Source organism: Typopeltis vanoorti, chromosome 12, assembly GCF_054136105.1.
Source record: "Typopeltis vanoorti isolate ZY-2024b chromosome 12, IOZ_Tvanoo_1.0, whole genome shotgun sequence".
Lineage (NCBI taxonomy): Eukaryota > Metazoa > Arthropoda > Arachnida > Uropygi > Thelyphonidae > Typopeltis > Typopeltis vanoorti.
Window position 1 is genome coordinate 40,345,191 of NC_143560.1, and position 20,134 is coordinate 40,365,324.

The following is a 20,134-nucleotide window of genomic DNA, read 5'->3' on the forward strand; positions in this document are numbered from 1 at the left end:
TAATATCCAAAATATTAATAATATTTTGGATATATGCCATTAATTTCACAATAAATGCTCTGTGATTATCTGGAATATAAAAAAATCTTTGGGAACAAACGCACACCTTCAGTTTAATTTTAAGTGGAATTTGTAAAAAATAAATAATAACAACAATAATAGAAAATTCTTAGTTTATTTTGTGTGACAGCCATTATTATTATTATCATCATCGTATGATCAATAATATCAAGAAGATTCAAAATGTATCACATTTTGAATCTTCTTGTATTATTGTTTTGTTACAATTTTGTGTATGTACCCAGCAATGTTCCCCCCCTTTTTTTTTCTGATGATAAAAAGAAATCACATACTGTATTCAGTATAGAAGTTTTTCTTATTTTTTCCTGCCATTAGCAACAAACTATAAGATAAAAGGATGAGAAATGTAAAAATACACTGTATCCAAAAGCTAAGAACGAACTATATAATTTTACCTGCATATGAAAAAAAAAATTTCATGACTACAGAAGACATAAATTTATTGCCGGCATACTAATATTTTATATTACACAAAAAATGTGTTTTAAATCCATCCATCTTCAAGGCCCACCTTTCCTAATTGGGTTGTGGGGGGTAAGCAGCTGCAAGAGGAACTTCCAATGGTCACGATCCTCTGCCACCAAGCTCAGGTGTTCTGGTGGGACTCCCAGACGTGTCCACCTAAGGTTCTGGATATAATCTATCCAGCGAGTCCTTGGCCTTCTATGTGGCCTCCCACCCTCTGGCTTGGCAAAGAGGGCCTGCTGGGGAAGGGGCCCTCTCTTGTGGCATTCTGACCAGGTGCCTAAACCATCGTAACTGTGATCTCTCAACACGGAAAAGCAGTGTTTGAGTATTGAGCGTTTCCCAAATTGCAGAGCTTCTGACTCAGTCGAGTCTTGTCAGCCCTGCAACCCCTTGCAGGAACCTCATTTCAGCCGCTTGGATTCGTGTCTACATTCTTTTGGTCATTACCCAGCTCTCATGACCATAGGTGAGGATGGGGACATAGACTGTATTGAAGACAGCCAGCTTTGCCTTCTGGCTTAACTCTCACTTCAATACTACTGAACGGTCAAGCTCCTGCAGTATTGCGCTTGCTGAGCCAATTTGAGTATCTAGCTCTACGTCCTACTTTTCATCACTCATGAATATGGACCCAAGGTATTCAAACTTCTCCACCTGCCTCAGTGGGAATCCACTCACAAGTAGAGTGCACTGGAATGGTTGTCTTGAGACCACACATGTTTCTGTTTTGGCCACACTGATCTTCATCCCAGCTTCTGCACAAACAGCTACAAACCTATCCAGGGTCTGCTGGAGGTCATCTGTGGAAGAGCTAAGCAGAACTAGGTCATCTGCAAAAAGCAGACGTCCAATGCTACATCATCCAATTCTGACACACTCACTGCCTCGGCTGTGACTATCAATCCAGTCCATAAATATTATGAAAAGGAGGGGTGACAGAACACACCCTTGGCGGAGGCCAACGGAGACTGTGAAAGGTTCAGACTTTGTGCTGTTTACCCTGACACAAAACTCTGGGCATTCATACAGGGACTTGATGGCAGCTAATAGTTGGCCATCCACTCCATAATCCTGTACTACTTCCCAAAGCTTATCCTGAGGAACCCGGTCATATGCCTTCTCCAAGTCCACAAAACATGTGTAGACATTCTTGGCATATTCCCAAGATTTCTCAGACTTGCCTTAAAGTGAAGATTTAGTCAGTTGTGCTTCTACCAGGATGAAAGTCACATTGTTCTTCCTGGAACTTTGACTCAACTATGCTCCTGCACCATCTTTCCAAGCACTTAGCATACACTTTACCAGGCAGGCTGAGCAGAGAGATGCCACGATAGTTACTGCAATCCTTCTGGTCTCCCTTCTTAAAGACTAGTATTATTATGCCTGTCTGCCATTGCTTTGGTGCTCGCCCAGATATCCAAGCAGCCTCACACACTCAAGTCAGCCAGAGAACACTGTCTCGATTTAAGGCTTTTAGCATTTCGAGCCGAATTTCATTATCTCCAGCAGCTTGCCCGCTTTTAGCGATTTTATTGCTAAATGGACCTCTTCTGCTGTGAGACTAGTCATTGCCCCGATCTGCACCCCTTGGATGTCCACAACTGCTGGGCCACCCAGGTTAAGAAGGCTCTCAAAGTATTCCCTCCATCTGTGGAGGATATCCCTCTCGGTTGTTAAAAGTGCACCATCAGAGGCCTTAATTGCCCTTGCTGTGCACGATTTCCTCCCTCAAAGGCGGCGGATGGTCTGCCAGAATACTTTGTTTGCATTTGCATAGGATGAGTCTAATCTTTTTCCAAAAGATTCCCAAGCCTTCTGCTTTGCTGTCTTTACTGCCTCAGCAGCAGCTTTTCGTGCCTCAGTGTACCAGAAATGCATCTCAGGTGACCTGACCCTAAGCCATGTTAAGTAGAACTCCTATTTTGCCCGGACAGCTTTTTGAACCTCTTAGTTCCACCAAGGTGTCCTTTTCTCATTGCCCATCGCCACGCTGAGTCGCTTTCTGCCACAGCATGAGAGAGCAGAAGCAGTGACAGCTGTTCTGAACAGCTCCCACTCCTCCTCAACATCTGCAGTATGCTTGGGAATCTCTTTGAATCTGGAGATGTTATCTGCAAAATTCTTTTGCAGATAACATCTCATTTTCCAATGCCTCCCATTTCATGCGGTATAACTGCTTAGGTTTACTAGTGTTGATGGTAGCATTTGGTTTCTGTAGCCATAGGGTGCAGACAACAAGGTGGTGGTCAGTTGACAGTTCTTCCCCTCTTCTCACATGAACGTCCAGCACTGAGGAAAATAGGTCTGCTGAGACAATTAAGAAGTCAATCAGAGACCTTTGTCCAAGTGTATCCCTGTACCAGATATACTTATGGACTTCTTGGTGCTGGAAGAAGGTATTCATTATGCACAAGCTGTTAGTACAGCATAAGTCCAATATTTTCAACCCATTCACATTAAGGTCAGGGTCTCTGTTCTTCCCAACCACACCCCCTCCATGTCTGGTCATCTGTTCCAACATGTGCAGTAAAGTCATCCATTAGCAGGACTGATTCCATGTCGCCCTGTCAAAAGCAGCATCCACTTCCTCTAGGAAGGCAGAGTATTCTGACTCCAGATTAGGTGCATAGGCTTGCACCACAGCCAAGTTGTGATTTTTCATCTGGAGCCTTAACACATATACCCGTCCCCCAATGGGATCCACTCAGCAACACAGTCTGACAGCCAGGGCTTGTGAGTATCTCCACACCCACCTGAGCAGACGTTGTCGGGCTCGCACCAGAGTAGTAGAGCTTCCATCTCCTCATCCAGGTCGACAGTTCCAGAGCCTCTCCTCTTGGGCAAAGAAAGCCCGACTAAATCTAGTTGGTAGCACTTAGCCTCCTTGACCAGTTCCTTCTCCTTCCCTTTCAGAGAAAAGATGTTCCAGTTGCCTAAAGCCATAGTCTGGCGCAGTTGTCGTTGCCTTTTCCGTCCTTTTGCAGAACCATTTCTTTGCGCTGCCTCTAAACACCTCCCCAAACAGGTAGTGGGCCCATTGATGGAGTTTCCTCTAGCAGAGTGCTGAGGAATGGTGTCTAAGGGAGACTGTAACTGACTGTAACATATTTTTCGAATGGGTCCCTCTGCCTAAAATCCGAACGCGTCCCTTGGTAACCCGCATGACGGACAATGCGGTATGACCATTTTATGATGTCCTGACCATGTTACAGTGTTTGGTAATGCCCTATTAGCACTACTGCCTCGGTTCATGGCTGCTCAGGTTTCTCCTCATTGCAGTTAGCTTACATATCTACAAGCCGTTCTACTATCCACCACCTGCAGACCCGTGTTATGTGTTATAAATTTTGTACAAATTAAATTGCAATATGTTTTTAGCAAAAGTTACAAATTTCCTAAGGACATGATTAAGGAATTAATGTACAGTGCTTATGGAAAACTGTGTGGAGAGACATTTCAGTATGGAATAAGTCTACCCTGAACTGTGATGCATCTCTCATAATGCCATATCATGTTTAACACCAAGTGATTCAGGAGTTCTTGAGGCAAATTGGCCCACTCCAACTTCAAAGCAAGGATAAGGCCTTGTTTGATTTTTGGAAGGGAATTTCGAGCAGCAATGGATCTCCCTTATTGCATCCCAAACGTGTTCTATGGGGATGAGATCTGGGGAGCATGTTGGCCACTCAATTAGAATAATATCCAATATTATTCTAATTGAGTGGTATCTCTCTGCTTGTGTATGATGTGGTCCAGCACTGTAATTCATAAAAACAAATTCTTTGTTTATGGTACCAGGGAACAATTGAATGATGTTGAACTTTGTTGCAATATTGTTCACCAGTCATAGTCCCTTTTTCCAGCACTTTTAACTTGGTGTATATCCATTAAGCATAATACCTCTCTGGACCATGACCCCAGCACTGCTGTATCTATTCCTTTCAAGAACAATCTTGTGATGGTAAGCAGTACCACTTTCATGACAGATCAAGTGTCGTCCAGAATTGGAGGAAAGACTAAGACAACTCTCATCTGTAAAGAGTACATTAACCCAGTGGTGTCTTGTCCAATTTTTTATGGATATAACACCACTGAAAACATGCTTTATGATGAGTTGTGGTACAAGGATGCAGACTACAGGCCTTCGGGCATATAGGCCTACTTGTTGCAGACATTTTGCCACAGTTTGTTGAAATAACTGAATACCTCTGCTTGAATGGAGCTGATTGCAGGCTGACCTGCTGTGGCGCATCAATTTCGTTTTGCTGCTATTACTAAAAATCTGTCTTTATGCTCTGTGGAAGAGTGAAGATGACCTCTTAGCAAACATCTGGAACACATTCCATTGGTTTGAAATGCTGTCCAGAGCCTGGATACAACAGTATGCTAGATTTCCAACAGTCTGGCAATGTCAGTAATTCTGTGGCATTCAGGCATTCCAATAATTCTTCCCCTTGTGAAATCATCTAGATCATGTCTGAGACATTACAAGACATCCAAAGTTTGCAATTTTATTCCTTTACGAACAATTTCATTCAAACACAATTTGCATAGAGCAGTCTTTTGCCTTTTATCCTGTTGAGTGCTACCATGTGACCCCTTTGCATGGGATTTGAAAATTTGAATGTGTACCCAACTTTCTACTTGAAATTATCACTTACATAAATACAGACAAATTGGCCCTTCAGAACACATGCAATTTACAGACAAAAAATACTAGTTGTGGTGGTGGTGGTGGGCAGTAGATGGCGCTGATGTAGATGATTGGTAGTAGAGGTTTGGTGTAGTGGTGGAGACGGAGAGTTGTAAAATAGGTATCCTCCCTCATCGTGGGAGGACACCTATTGTTACAACTCCTTGGAGTTGTACAATAGGTTCGAATGAAACCTCCTTCGAGCTCCTTGGAGGTGTCGCGAATAATAATAATAAATTACCACAAGCCGATTCGTCTGAATTTGAAGTTGGTATTTTCAGAAATAGTGTTCGCCCTCATTTTGAACACCAGTGTATACCATATGTAGTTTAGCCTGTCTAATATCTGCATTTAAAATTAGAGTTGCACTGTAAGGAAATAAGTGTTCCTTGCTTTTGGTAGTACTGGCTTCAAGATGCAACAATGTAACCAAGTTAACTTTTTCTAACAAATTTCTAACCGCCTTCCCTTCCACCCATTAACCATAGAGAACATAGAAGAAACTGCTACTTAATTTGACTTCAAGCAAGGCCAAGTCAATAAATTTCTAACCCCCCCCCCTTCCCTTCCACCTATTATTAACCATAGAGAACATAGATGAAACTGCTACTTAATTTGACTTCAAGCAAGGCCAAGTGTAGTGTGGATTACAACTTAAAATTGTAACCGTGTTAAAAAAGTTGTATGCTAACACTGAACAGATTTATACCTTACTTTACTGCAAAATACTGTAGCAGAAGCAAAATTTCATTCTTGGTGTTTTGTTTTAAACAATGTAATTCTTAAAAATTATTTTTTGGAACTTGACTTAAAAAATAATCTAGTAGCATATTAGAGAATTACATTTCATGAATGCAAAAACTATGATACAGGGGAATGATTCAAATATATATGTTCAATAAGCATGTATTTAAGTAGCAGCTACTGTACTCTTCCAGCAACATGTGCTAATGCTCTGACCTCCTATGGACATTGCAGTGTACATGGCTAAAGACATTCAATAAACTTCTCCTATCAGTCAATAAAAGTGAAGTATGGTGAGCATTGTTTAATTAACACTAAAACAGTTGCAGGTAAGAAATGTATTAAATGTTAGAAGTTTGGGTGTTGACAAGACTGGCAAACTGTATATATGAAGAGAAACACGGAAGATATACAGTGTACAGGTTTACTATAAGAGTAAAGCCCATTTCCAAACATGCAGTTCAATGTACTTTTATTATAACTTTATGTGCTAAAACAGATTTTTCAAGTACACTTGGTAATTTACTTAGCTTATCAAAATATTAAATTGCTCACTGAAATGGACAAGGTTTTCTCCCTTTCGATTTTTTTTTAATGAAAGTACAGCAAAAGGTGAAAGTAATAATAATAAAAATAGAAACAAAGTACTGTTGATAATACAGTGCAGTTTTAAGGATTAAACCAGGTATATAATTTCTTGGTACCTTTAATTTATACTATAACCAAGCGAAAAACTTCCAACAACTTTCTCTAATCCTGAGAATGAGACTATTTTTTATATTATTCTTCTTGTTAAGTGGATGTGTCTACTAATTCACAGGATTCAATGTATGGTGCCTACTCTAGCTCACACAATGCCTGTCTTGCTATTAAATTTATCCATTAAAATTAATGGCCATCAGCTCACAGATCATATCTATGGCAACATTTTGCTAACTCACATGAAAAACTGCTTCCCACTCCCTTGGTGATAACACTTATTTAGCTTCCGGGATGGATCCTTATCTTTCTAAACTCACACTATAGCACATTGACAAACTTCAAAAAAAAAAAAAAAAAGTCTCAACTGAAGCTCCACATGCAAGCTACTATTCTAAAGAAAACTGCTGTTGTATATAGCTTGTATTCTGTGTCTTTAAATTACTTGTTTTGTTCTACACTGATGACAATAATTATGGTCAATTCAGTATGAAATACCTTTTATTAATTTTCAATAAATCATTATTCTGTCTAATGAGTTTTTTTTTAATTTCCTATTGGTTTGTTTTAGATTTTATCTCTATTAAAAAGACCAGATCTTCGTGCACTTTGAATCTCATAAATTTTGCATGAGTCAACATGGCTACGATACAATAGTATAAGTGCCATTCTCAAGAAAAGTGGAAAGACACCTGACCAGAACATATTACATGACTAATGGGAATGTAAGCCATAACTAAATAAATAATGAGTAACTACGTATTTATTACTTATATAATACTTTATTAACAGAGTTTTTGCCCTGGTGTCAATTTTTGCTCTTGACACTAAAGTGAAAATTCTACATTAAATAAAGTCTTATGTAAGTAATAAACCTGTATTTAGTTATTTATTTAGAACATAATATATGGTATGATGAGTGTCAAAGTGGTAGCACATAGGTAGATCATCAGTCCTCAATAAGAAATTATGCGTATGATGATCTGTAAGGAGATTATGAAGAACAACTACTTTTTCTCTTTCAACACAGACTGGCCTGCCAATGCTTAATTTCAGGTTTAATCTCAGGCAGTTTATTTGGGACCACTCCCTGTCCTGATGACTGTCCATGATCGGTTAATTTTGAATTTATTAACTATTTGTAGCCTGTATAATGGACTAACAAACAATAAGTGAAGTCTGAAGCTGCATCTTCAGTCTCGTTTCCCTTGAGAATTCTCTTGAAAAGAAAGAATATTTCTTTGACAGAATAACTGCAGAATTTCATAGAGTATCAGATGTGAATTGAACACAAGAGAATTGAACACTCATGGCCTGTAAAGAACTCAGAGTCTGTATAAATAATATGCACTATCTACAATATCTATGAAATAATATGCACTGTCTACACACCCCTGTTATTTGAAGTTATGGAACATTCCAGGTTTGTTAATAACATAAAAACTGGTGTAGAGTTAGTAGGAAGCAGGATTTCATCATAGCAGTTGAATACAAGTGGTATGGCAACACAATGTGAATGTCACATTGGTGACATTCTGGAATCATTAATGCAGGAAAACACCCACAGCTGCCACTCTGAAAATGAATGACAGGACGGTGTTAAACAGATGGCACACAAAAAATGGCTACAATCAGCACAGACCATTTGTGATGAGTTCCAGAGCACCAGTAACACCATGGTGAGCACTAATACTGTATGAAAAGAACTCCATTTACTGGGTTTCCATGGAAGACCAGTGGCACACAAGCCAAACATAATAACAAATAAGACGGTTTCATGGACCACTGGCTGTTGTCCGTGGTTTCATAAAGGCAGTTCAGTACCTTGATATTCTGGATAATCAGGTGCTACCTATTCCATCAAGAAGACAATGTCCCATGCCACAAAGCTGCAGCTGTTATGAAATGGTATGAAGAGATGGTGTTAAATGACTGCCCTAGCTCACGCAGAGTACTAACTTCAACTCCATCGAAAGCCTGTGTGATGAACTGGAGTGGCAATTGAGGTCCAGAGCAGTACATTCTTGATCTGTTGATGAACTCAGTGCTGCTTGATGGAGGAATGGAGAAACATTCCTCAAAGGGTGCAGGAGGTGATCAAAGCTAAAGGTGAACATATCCAATATTAGGGTTTGCCTGCTAGTATCAAGTGTAAATTGCTAAAGTGTCTGGACAATTATTGGTAGATAGTGTGTTTGTGTATTTATAAAATTAATTTAACTGACTAAAACCCGAGAAAGTATAACAAAAACCTTTAATAAATCATGACTAGTTTCATCGGCGCTCCAACTTCTTCAGGTGAGAATCAGCACCAATGAAACTAGTTGTGATTTATTAAAGGTTTTTGTTCTACTTTCTCGAGTTCTAGTCAGTTAAATTAATTTTATAAATGTATACATCCCGATTAAATCCTAATTTCAATTATATATATATATATATGGGTGCTTAAGGGTCGAAGCTGTATAACTGAAAGGAGACCTCCACACAGCCTTTAAAGGAATGCGGAGAACCAACCAGGGCTTCTGACCTAATGTCCAATCCTCACCTTCTCGTGGTGCATCCTGTTGGGTATCTACCTGGATACTGAACGAACGAGGATGGGCTGGCAATTTGGGATTTAGCCGACCAAATTGTATTCTTATTGGTTAAACCAAAATAAAAAAAATGATGGTACAACATGACAAAATTTCATGCTGGCTGGGGCGTCGCCCGGTTAAACAAGGCCCCCATTGTTTTCGCCAGGGAACAATATTAGGGTTTGCCTGCCTTATTGTTCCAGTAGCTGACTTATTGCTGTTCGCAGCAATAAGTCAGCTACTGGAACAAATCTGAAAACAAACCCCAACTCAACATCACCAGAGTTAAAGATGTAAGAAGGCTTCTTACATCTATCAATGTAAGAAGCCTGAATGGCAAAGAAATGGAGCTAGCTGAGGAATTAGATAAGTACCAGATCGACATAATAGGGGTGACTGAAACAAAAAACACCAAAACTGGTGAGATCTTTCTGAGCAATAAATACAAAATGTTATATTCAGGCAATGACAATCAAGGAAAAGAAGGAGTAGCCATAGTATTCAACACAAAATACGAGGCTAATCTTCTTGAATGGCAGTCAGTCTCAAGTAGAGTAATGTGGGCAAATATGAGAATGGGGAACTGGACAATGAGACTTATTTATGCTTATGGTCCCACAGAAGGTTCTACTAAGGTAGAAGTGGAGGAATTTTTTGAGGCTTTAGAAAAAGCAACTGACACAATGAAAAACAAAAAGTTGGTCCTTGTTGGGAATCTAAATAGCAGAGTAGGAAATGATTGTGAGACATACAAAAATATTTTGGGAAAATTTGGAGAAAAGAGCAAAGCTAATAATAATGGCAAATATCTGTTGAATTTCTGCTCAGGACATGGACTGGTTATTACTAACACCATGTTCCAACATAAAAATGTGCACAAATTCACATGGAGAGAAGAGGCAAGGAATAAGAAAAGTCTCATTGACTATGTTATTGTTGATAGTGATGTTTTCTCCCTGATGCAGGACACCAGAGTGTACAGAGGATTTGAAATTGGAAGTGATCACTATTTAGTCTTGAGCAGGATAAAATTGAATTTCATATTGAAAAGAATAACATGTAAGAAAGTTTTAAAGTGAATAAAAGTTGAGCAGCTCTCAGATGTGAACTGTAGACTAAAATACACAAAGATTATTGAAGAAAAAATGAAAGAGTTTGAGAACAGGAATCAAACCTTGGATATTCAGTGGCAAACTCTGAAGAAAACATTGATTGATTCTGCCAGAGAAGCGTGTGGTGAGGTTGTCTGTAAGGATAAAAAATCAGAACTCTCTGGTGGACACAGGAAGTTAAAGAGGCACTGAAGGAAAAGAAGAAAGCATATCAAAAGTTCCTGTCAAATAAGTCAGCTTGTGCTCTTAGAGAATATAGAGACAAATGCAAGAATGCTAAACACTGTGTAAAACTAGCTAAACAAAAGTCATGGGAGGACTTTGGCAAGAATATAGAAAATAAATATCAAGAAGGTGGCAAAATATTCTGGAGGTTGTTGAAGAAGCTTAGGAATGGAGGAAAGAGTGCCGTAAAAAGAGTTAGAGATGATAAAGGTGACATGAAAACAGGAGAAAAAGATATCCGTGAAGTATGGAGTAATTACTTTGAAAAACTGCTAAATGAAACAAGCAGTGATGACAGCACAGTGGTAAAAAACACTGACCAGGCATGCAGTCAGGAATACATATCCATACTTGAAGTAGAAAAAGCCATCAAAGGTTTGAAATGTGGAAAGGCAGCAGGAGTAGATGATATTCGACCAGAAATGCTGAAGTATGGTGGTATAAAAGTCTTACAGTGGCTGCACTGCATAGTTCAGAAAGCCTGGACAGAGGGACGAATTCCTGATGATTGGAGTAGAGCTCTCATAGTACCCATACATAAAAAGGGAAATAAAACTGAATATGAGAATTACAGAGGTATTTCCCTACTGAGTGTTCCTGGCAAGATTAATGCAAGTATACTTGAGAAATGGTTGAGAAGAATTGTGGAAGAAAAGCTGGGTGAAGAACAAGCTGGATTCAGGCCAAATAGAGGCTGTCAGGATCAGATCTTCAAGCAATACTTAGTCTTTATTTGAGTTGTAAGTCAGCAGTAAGTTAGAATTGAAGGAAGTACAGGAAGATGGTTTAATGTTAAATCTGGTGTGAGACAAGGCTGTACATTATCCCCTCTGTTATTCATTATCTATATGGATCACATTATGAAGGAAAGTGGTATTAAACATGATATCAAAATTGGAGATGTTAATGTCAGCTCTTTGCTTTATGTGGAGGATGTTATACTTTTAAATAAATCCACTACAAGTCTGCAAGATTATCTGACTAAATTGAATAACTGTTGTAATAGATATGTTATGAAGGTCAGCAATAAAAAGACAAAGACAATGAAAATAGGCAGAATCATTGAAAATGTCAACTGTGTTGTGAATGGAGAACCTGTGGAACAAGTAAAACATTTCAGCTACTTAGGCATGATTTTTACTGAAGATGGTAAATTAAATATAGAAATAGACAACAGAATCAGCAAAGCTGGTATGGTGGGAAGTCAATTGAATAAATTCATATGGAATAAGAGAGAAATTAGTTGGAACACTAAATTAGCCGTATACAAGACAGTGTTCAAACCAGTTTTAACTTATGGATCTGAGAGCTGGGTCAGAAGTAAAACACTTGACCAAAGACTAGAGACCACAGATATGAGAGTCCTGAGAAAGATTATAGGCGTGAACAGATGGCATCAGTGGCAATATCATATTAAAAATGAGGATATTAGGAAAGAACTTGACATTATCAGCATCCAGGAATGCGTTAGCAGAGATAATCTCAGGTGGTATGGTCACCTAAACAGAATGGCCGAGGAAAGATTAGCAAAACAAGTGTTCTCTGCCAGGTTGGCAGCAAAACGACCCAGAGGAAGACCAAGATATAGGTGGATTGAAACAGTACAAAGTGCCTTAGATGATAGAAATATAAGATCTGATAATGTTGGAGTCTCGACAAGTAACAGACTGATTTGGAGGAAAATTGTAGATAGGAAGTTAGTAATGATATAATTTTTTCATGTAGTACTGTCATATCCTGTACACCCCTTGTGGGTACATGGCAGGAATTTGATGATGATGATGATATATAATATATATTTGATGCAACAGATTTACTAGTTATGTAACATGATTAAATAAATTTAATGACTAGAAGCCAAGAGATACCAAAGTAGAAAAAATACCATTTATTACTTGATTACACAACTATTTTGTTTTATTTAGAGAAACTTAATCAGGTTCATAAATAATATATAGTAATTAAATTCAAATGGAATCCGACTTGTGACAGTGTGGTTAGGAAAATGCACACATGGAATCAGATCATGAACCACCTGTCTAGACTGGTAAGAAAGAGTTTTTCATTTTCTGTCTGCGTAGAGTGGCTTTTCATCACCAGACTACCAGGTAGTCTGGTGATGAAACTACTGCTGGTAGTTGAATGTGGGTAGTATTATCTACAGCATTTCCCATGTGGTCTGTGGTTTAGTAATGGTCACTGGGGAGGGGAGAGAGGAAACAGTCTTCAGAAAATATAATATTCAAATATCGTACATAAGTTGTTGATAAGAGAAGTACCAAGCAATAGACAATGAAAAATAAAATTTAAACTAGTTTTAACTAATGGATCTGAGAACTGGGTTAGAAATAAAACAGTTGATCAAAGACTAGAGGTTTTGAGAAAAATTAGAGTGAACAGATGATGCTGGTTAAACATGGACAGAGCCATGCATCTCCAAACCCATAATTCCAATGTATCTATCATCCTTCTTTCACTCTTCCTCAGAGTCCAATTTTCATATTCATATAGTACCACAGAGAATACCATTGTTTTCACGATTCAGAGCCATGTTAAAAATGCAAATATTAGAAAGGAACATGACATTATTAGTGCCATGTTCCTTTTTAATACTCTGACACCAAAATGTTGTTGTTATGTTCCATCGAGTTGTTTTCGACTCCTGGTGATTCTATGAACATACAATCTCCATTCAGATCTGTCCCTAGCCATATCTTTCAGAATTTCCAAGCACATTCCAGTTGCTTTTTTAACTCCATTCCACCGATCTAATTCTTGGTCTTTCTCTTCCCTGCTTCCATCAACTTTAGCAAGAATCATCATCTTCTCCAGACTGTTGTTTGCTCACATAATATGTCCAAAGTATGACAATTTTTGCTTGATGATCATAGCTTTGAGGGAGCAATCTGGCTTTATTCTGTCTATCACTGATTTATTGGTTTGCTTTACAGTCCATGGTATTCTTAGTAAGCGTCTCCAAACCCATAATTCCAATGCTTTTATCTTCCTTCTTTCACTCTTTCTCAGAGTCCAACTTTCACATCCATATAGTACCACAGGGAATACCATTGTTTTCACGATTCTGATTTTTGTTGCGAGGCTAATATCTTTATCTTTAAAGATCTTGCTTAAATTTGTTTGAAGATCTTGTTTGTAGATTATTACTTTCTGAGTAATAATCTTCTTCTAACTTCTTCAGTACAATTAGGGATTCTAGGGGCACAAAATTGTTAACTATTTCCATTTTCTCCCCATCTACTTTAAAATCATTAAGTTCACATGTTGCCATAATTTTTGTCTTTTTGAGATTTTCAGATTTGTCATTTTGATAAATCTGAAAATACAGCCAAGTATATAAGTTCCTGAATAATCCAGGGTAGTTTCCACAGTTTTACTCTTTCAGCATATGTTAAGAATCTAAAAAATATCTCAGTAATAAGTATTTACCTCTGACATTTCAGGCCTTCGTTTTTTTTCTTTGCTAACACACTTTTGAGCAATTTCAAGAAGTTCCCTAAACCACATCACACCTTCCTCTCCAGCTTTGCTATCTTTAATTGTTTCTAACTGACCCAAGGAAGCATTATCTTTTACATAATCCACCTATAAAGAGAAGACAAACTATATTTAATATTTGAAAATTTCCCATTAGTAAATGCTATTTATGGTTCATATAATACATATAAGACTTGCAGCAAGAATGAGGAATGTTTCTCATTAGTTCTTTAATACTATACTGAACAAAATTATAATTTGTTCGACGAAAAGTTATTATTTAATAAAAAATGCATAATATTTATTTTAATATATTAGAAGTTAATGCTATAAAAATATCTAGCACGATGGCATGAGCAATAAGGCAAAATCATTAACTTTTAATTTCTGTCTTAAACGTTTTCAGAATTCACTTTTAGAGTGAATGGCAGACAATATACTAAGAGTTTTAAGCCAAGACTAATAAAAAAGATTTGATCACTTTCCATAAGAATCATAACAACAAAAGTGATACAAATAAGATGAAACCCATTTACTTTTTTGTAACATTTTTGATTTTATAAAACATTTGTAATTTTATGATTCATTTATACAGAATTTGCTATACATTAATATTTTACAATGCTGAATTAATTATATCACATCAAAAATAATCTCAGTCGGCATTCAAAATATATCTCTCCCCAAGACCGATTCGATGACACTTTCTCATTAACCACACTACCGGCTAATGAGAAAGATGCGAAGTGCATATTAAAATTGTAATACCATTGATATTACATTGAAATATATGATGAATACGAAGCATATGAGGATGCATATTTGATCCATAATGGCCGGTGAGGTGGTTAATATATATAAAATTTATTATATACTGTGATATTCACCCATAAAGTGTTGAACCCTGTCTAGCAATAAACATGGCACAAAGTATGAAAGCAACAGATTTGGGAATCTGAGTGATTAGAGCCTATGGATTTTTATTACTCATTTGTCAATAAATCATATCAGAAATTAGAGACTATGTAATTATGATGTATAATTACATAGTCTCTATAAATGATGCGATATCAGAGTGTGTCCCGAGATATCGAAGAATAAATAGGGTAGGAGTCAAATGAATGTGTAATCTTATTAAGCAAGAGATTCGTAAGAAAAGGATGATGTGGCAGGAATACCTTGTGCATAAGGGTGCTGTCCGTTATGAAAGTTATAAGCAGCAGGCTAGAATAGTCACAACTCTTGTATGGAAAGCAAAGTCTGAGTAAGAAAAGAAACTGGCTCTGCATGCTAAAGACAACCCACAAGAATTCTATCGATATGCTGCAAGTAAAAGAAAGAATGAATACGAAAGAACAACTCTGCTAAATGCAGATGGCATGAGGGTTACAGATGCAGAAGAGGTTGTTCAACTAATGAGTGCCCATTTTGCTAAAAGTAATCAACCTTGTGTATGCAATATTGAGCTCACTGCTATCTCTTCACTGAATGAAGAAACTCAGGTGTATGAGGACGAGGTATCAGAGCTGTTGCAGAAACTGAATAAGAATTCAGCAATAGGGATTGATGGGATATCAGCATGTGTGCTAAAAGTATTTAGCTGAACTGGCTATTTCTTTGAAAAGGCTGTTTAATATGTCTCAGAACAGGGAAGATTCCACAGAAATGGAAAGAATATATGGTAATTCCATTGCACAAGGGTGATGCAAAGACTGATATATCCAACTATCGACCAATTAGTATCTCAAGAGTGGTGGTGAAGATTTTGGAAAAATTGGTTAGGGCTTTCATTTAGAAATGGGTTGACAGTGAATCTCTACTTTGCAATGAGCAACATAGGTTTACTAAGGGAAGATCATTTTTTTGCAAGCCAATGGTAACATTCCATAATAATGTTACTAGTGAACTAGACAAGGGGGAATGGATACACCATGATACTGTTGGACTTTGCTAAAGCTTTTCACAGAATACAGCATGGTAGACTATTGCATAAATCAGAGAATATGGGTTTGGGTTATAGAATATTAGCATGGAGAAGAGGATGACTGACTGACAGATATCAAAAAGTGGTATACGGTAGATGCGAGTCTGCAAGATTTAAGGGTAAGGGTAGTACTGCCCATAACCAGTACAAAAAAGTGGTGTACCACAAGGATCAGTGCTTGGTCCACCGTTATTCAATCTGTACATTAATGATATTGGGAAAGATTTGACAAGTGACATACAGCTATTTGCTGATGATGCAAAGATAGGTAAGGTAATCAGGAATACTGTTGATATGCAGTACTTGCAGAATGATTTGAATAGGCTGGAATTGTGGGCACAGGAAAATGGATGTCAGATCAATGTCAGTAAGTGTAAAGTCATTCACTTCGGCATGATTAGATATCCAGTATGGTATTATATTGGTAGGATTATGCTTGAAGAAACTGATGAGTCTAGGGATCTTGGAGTGTTAGTAGATAAGTTGAAGTTCAGGAGCCATGTGGCAAAGATTGCAAATACAACTTGTAAAGAGGAAAAATGTCATTTTTCCTCTTTACAAGTCCTTGATAAGACCTCACTTGGACTAATGTGAGCAGGTCTGGTCTCCTGGTTTCCATTGTGATTCTAATATATTGGAGAGAGTACAAAGGATAGTGTTAAAAATACTGATTATGAAGACACACTGAGAATTTGTAGACTGCAGACACTAGCAAACAGGAGCGATATTATTGATACTTACAAACTTCTGAAAGGGGTCATACAGGATTTCAATTAATGGAATTTTTCAATTTATGGAGGACAGGGAAAGGACAAGAGGGCATTCTTGGAAGGAGAGAATGAACACTGCTAAGAAGGGAGAGAAGGCTAGATTTTTCTCTCATAGGGTTGTGCGTGATTGGAATAGATTGCCAATGGATGCTGTGAGTGCAAGCAGTGTGAATGAATTCAAGAGTAAGTATGATAGCTGGTGCATATAATATGTGGCCTCCCTTGATGAGTCCCTGAGTTCCTGGAGGTCTCTCTTAATAATAATAATAATAATAATAAATAGAAACACTTCATTTTTGAAAATATTCTGAAGAAAGTTCATCATCATGTAACTATCAAAGAAATCAGGTGCAAACTAAATTGTTTTGCTTACTTGGAGAAGGAGTAAAAAAACTAAGTTTATAAAATTACTTGGTATCCTTAATATAATATATATTATCCCCAAGGTAAAAAACTTTTCACATCTTTATCTCATCCAGAGTTTCTTATTAAAAGCAACTTGTATAGGTAAAGTTGATAAGGCTCTGTATTACTAAAAACCTTGGTATTTCAGGGTCTAGACCTCAAAAAAGGTTGAAACCGGTCTGGGTGGTGACCCCCCCCCACCCATAATGTATAACAGTATACATCTCTTAGTGAGATGTGTTTTACATTGTGGGAAATACTAAGAATAGTGATCAGATCTTTACCCACCTTTACAACGAGTTGCCCTGGTGTTGCACTACCTTTAGACATGAACTATGTTCAGGAGCAAACTTAATTGTTTTGCTTACTTGGGAGAAGGAGTAAAAAAAACCAAGTTTATAAATTACTTGGTATCCTTAATATAATATATATATATATATATATATATATATATATATCAGAGTAATACTTAATAGAATTCAAAACACTCTCAAAGAAAACTCCAGTAGAGAGCAGGCAGGAATTCAGAAGAGGCTTCACTACAATAGATCATATCCAGGTCATTCACAATTAACAGAAAAACAGAGAATACTGAATTCCTTTATGTTTCCTTGTTATTGATTTAAAAAAAAGTATTTGATACCATAGAGCACAATGCAGTCATCAGCATCTTACTGGAAATAAATATAGATCCTACTTAGATCCACATGATAAACAAAATTAACAAAAATCAGACCACACAAACAACCCAATTTGATCAACCTATAAATATAGATATAAAGAGAGGGGTCTGCCAAGGAGGACCTCCCCAAATCTATTTACCAGAACTTTAGAATTTATTCTGAAAAAAATACACCTAAACAGAGGAATAAGCATAGATGGTGAAAAACAAATCCTTATGTTTGCTTTGATCTAGTACAGAACTCAAAAGATCTAGAAGAAATGGGTGAAAAAATATACACAATCAGCAGTGAGATAGGCTTAGAAATGAATCTAGAAAAAACAAAATGGATTAAAAACATCTACACAAGTGACAATCACCATGTATTAATAACATCCCTATAGAACAAGATGACTTACAGTTACTTAGCACAAACAATAAAAATGAATAATTTATCTGAAGAACTAGTAAAAAGAAAGAAAGCTGCTTGGCTATCATTCTACAGACTAAAAGACACACTTACTGATCCAAATCTTGACATCTCTGCGAAGGCTAAAGCATTTAATAGTGACATTCTTTCATCACTCACATACAGATCAGAAACATGGAACACAACAAGAAAAGAAGAGACTCTCAGGATAACTCAGCATGCAATAGAACATAGGATTTGTAACATCAGCAAAATGGAACATGTTAGAGATATGGAACTAAGAGAGAGATCAGGAGTAAAAATGTGGTAACTGCAGTATGCGAAAGCAGGATGAGATGGGCAGACCACATAGCTGGACTCAGGGATAACAGATAGACTACTTAATTGGCAACCAAGAATAAAGAGAAAACCAGGAAGACCCATTAGCGAAATCTAAGGAGAAAACATGCAAGAGAGAGGCTCAAGGGATCGCTGGAGGTATTTTTATGACACTCATGGAGAAATCCTGAATGAAACACAGATCCATCAAGGTAATATATATATATATATATATATATAAATTTTATAAACTTGGTTATTTTACTCCTAATCCCAAGTAAGCAAACATTATACATCTATAATGTTATACATTATACATCATTATATATCATTAAACAGTATACATCTCTTAGTGAGATGTGCTTTACATTATGGAAAATACTAAGAATAGTGATCAGAGCTTTACCCACCTTTACAATGAGTTTTCCTGGTGTTGCACCACCTTTAGACTTTAACTATGTTCAGGCGCAAACTTAACTGTTTGCTTACTTGGGATTAGAAGTAAAATAACCAAGTTTATAAAATTACTTGGTAACCCTAACACATTATTCCCAATGTAAAAAAACTTATTTACACACACACACACACACACACACACACACATATATATATAATTAGTAAAAACTGTTAGTCCATCCATGATACTAATTTACTACAGGTTTACAACTTTTTGTTGTTAATGTATAGTACAGTAAAGCTAGCCATATGCAGACTTCTGTGAAAAAAGGATATATGTGGAAGTACGAGGCTGGTGATCATGATAAACTCAGGAGACAGCTTGGAGCTATAGCATGGAATCAGGAGTTGAGTGGCAAGGAAATAAGTGCTGCTTGGGAACTGACAAAGAAATACATAACAGCATCAATGTGCAAATGTATTCCGAAGGTCAAAAGGTAGATGTAAAATGAATGAATGAATGAGAGGCTCAAGTATGAAATTTGGAAGACAAATGAACTTTGGAGGCAGTACAAGATGAATAATGGTAATAATTAGTTACATGAAGACATATAAAGAACAAGCTAGGAGAGTGACTTAGTAAGGACAACAAAAGTGAATTATGAACAGAAATTAGCAAATCAGGCCAAAAAAAAACATAGTTTTTCAGATGTGGCAAGTAGAAGGAAGAATGATTATGGTAAGATGATGTTAATGGATGAAAATGGTAGAATATTAACTGCTGAAGAAGACACTGTTGCGGTATTCAGTTGAGGTATTGCCATCACAAATTAACACAATACCACAAGGAAAAGAGTGAATAATATGTCACCATCAGGTGGTATAAAGCTAGATGAATACATAGTTGAACAATAACAATGGATTATTTAAAACAACATGCCCTACACAAAGCAATGCAAAGGAATGGAAGAAATATAACATTATTAAAAAAAATAATGATGTGTGATTAGAATAAGACTCTCCCATATCCTAGATAGCAAGAGGCAGTCATTTAGATTCTGGTTCAGAAGGTGGAGT

At 37.1% G+C, this 20,134-nt stretch overlaps 1 protein-coding gene across 2 annotated transcripts in view; it reads right to left on the bottom strand.

Annotated features, from left to right (window-relative positions):
- LOC150100727 (uncharacterized) overlaps positions 1-20,134 on the bottom strand; it is a 208,755-nt gene that overhangs the window by 34,251 nt on the left and 154,370 nt on the right. For both annotated transcript variants that reach the window (XM_090401664.1, XM_090401663.1), the window contains exon 12: positions 14,046-14,201. In XM_090401664.1, the coding sequence (XP_090257790.1) occupies positions 14,046-14,201 (156 nt within the window). The remainder of the gene's footprint in view (positions 1-14,045; positions 14,202-20,134) is intronic.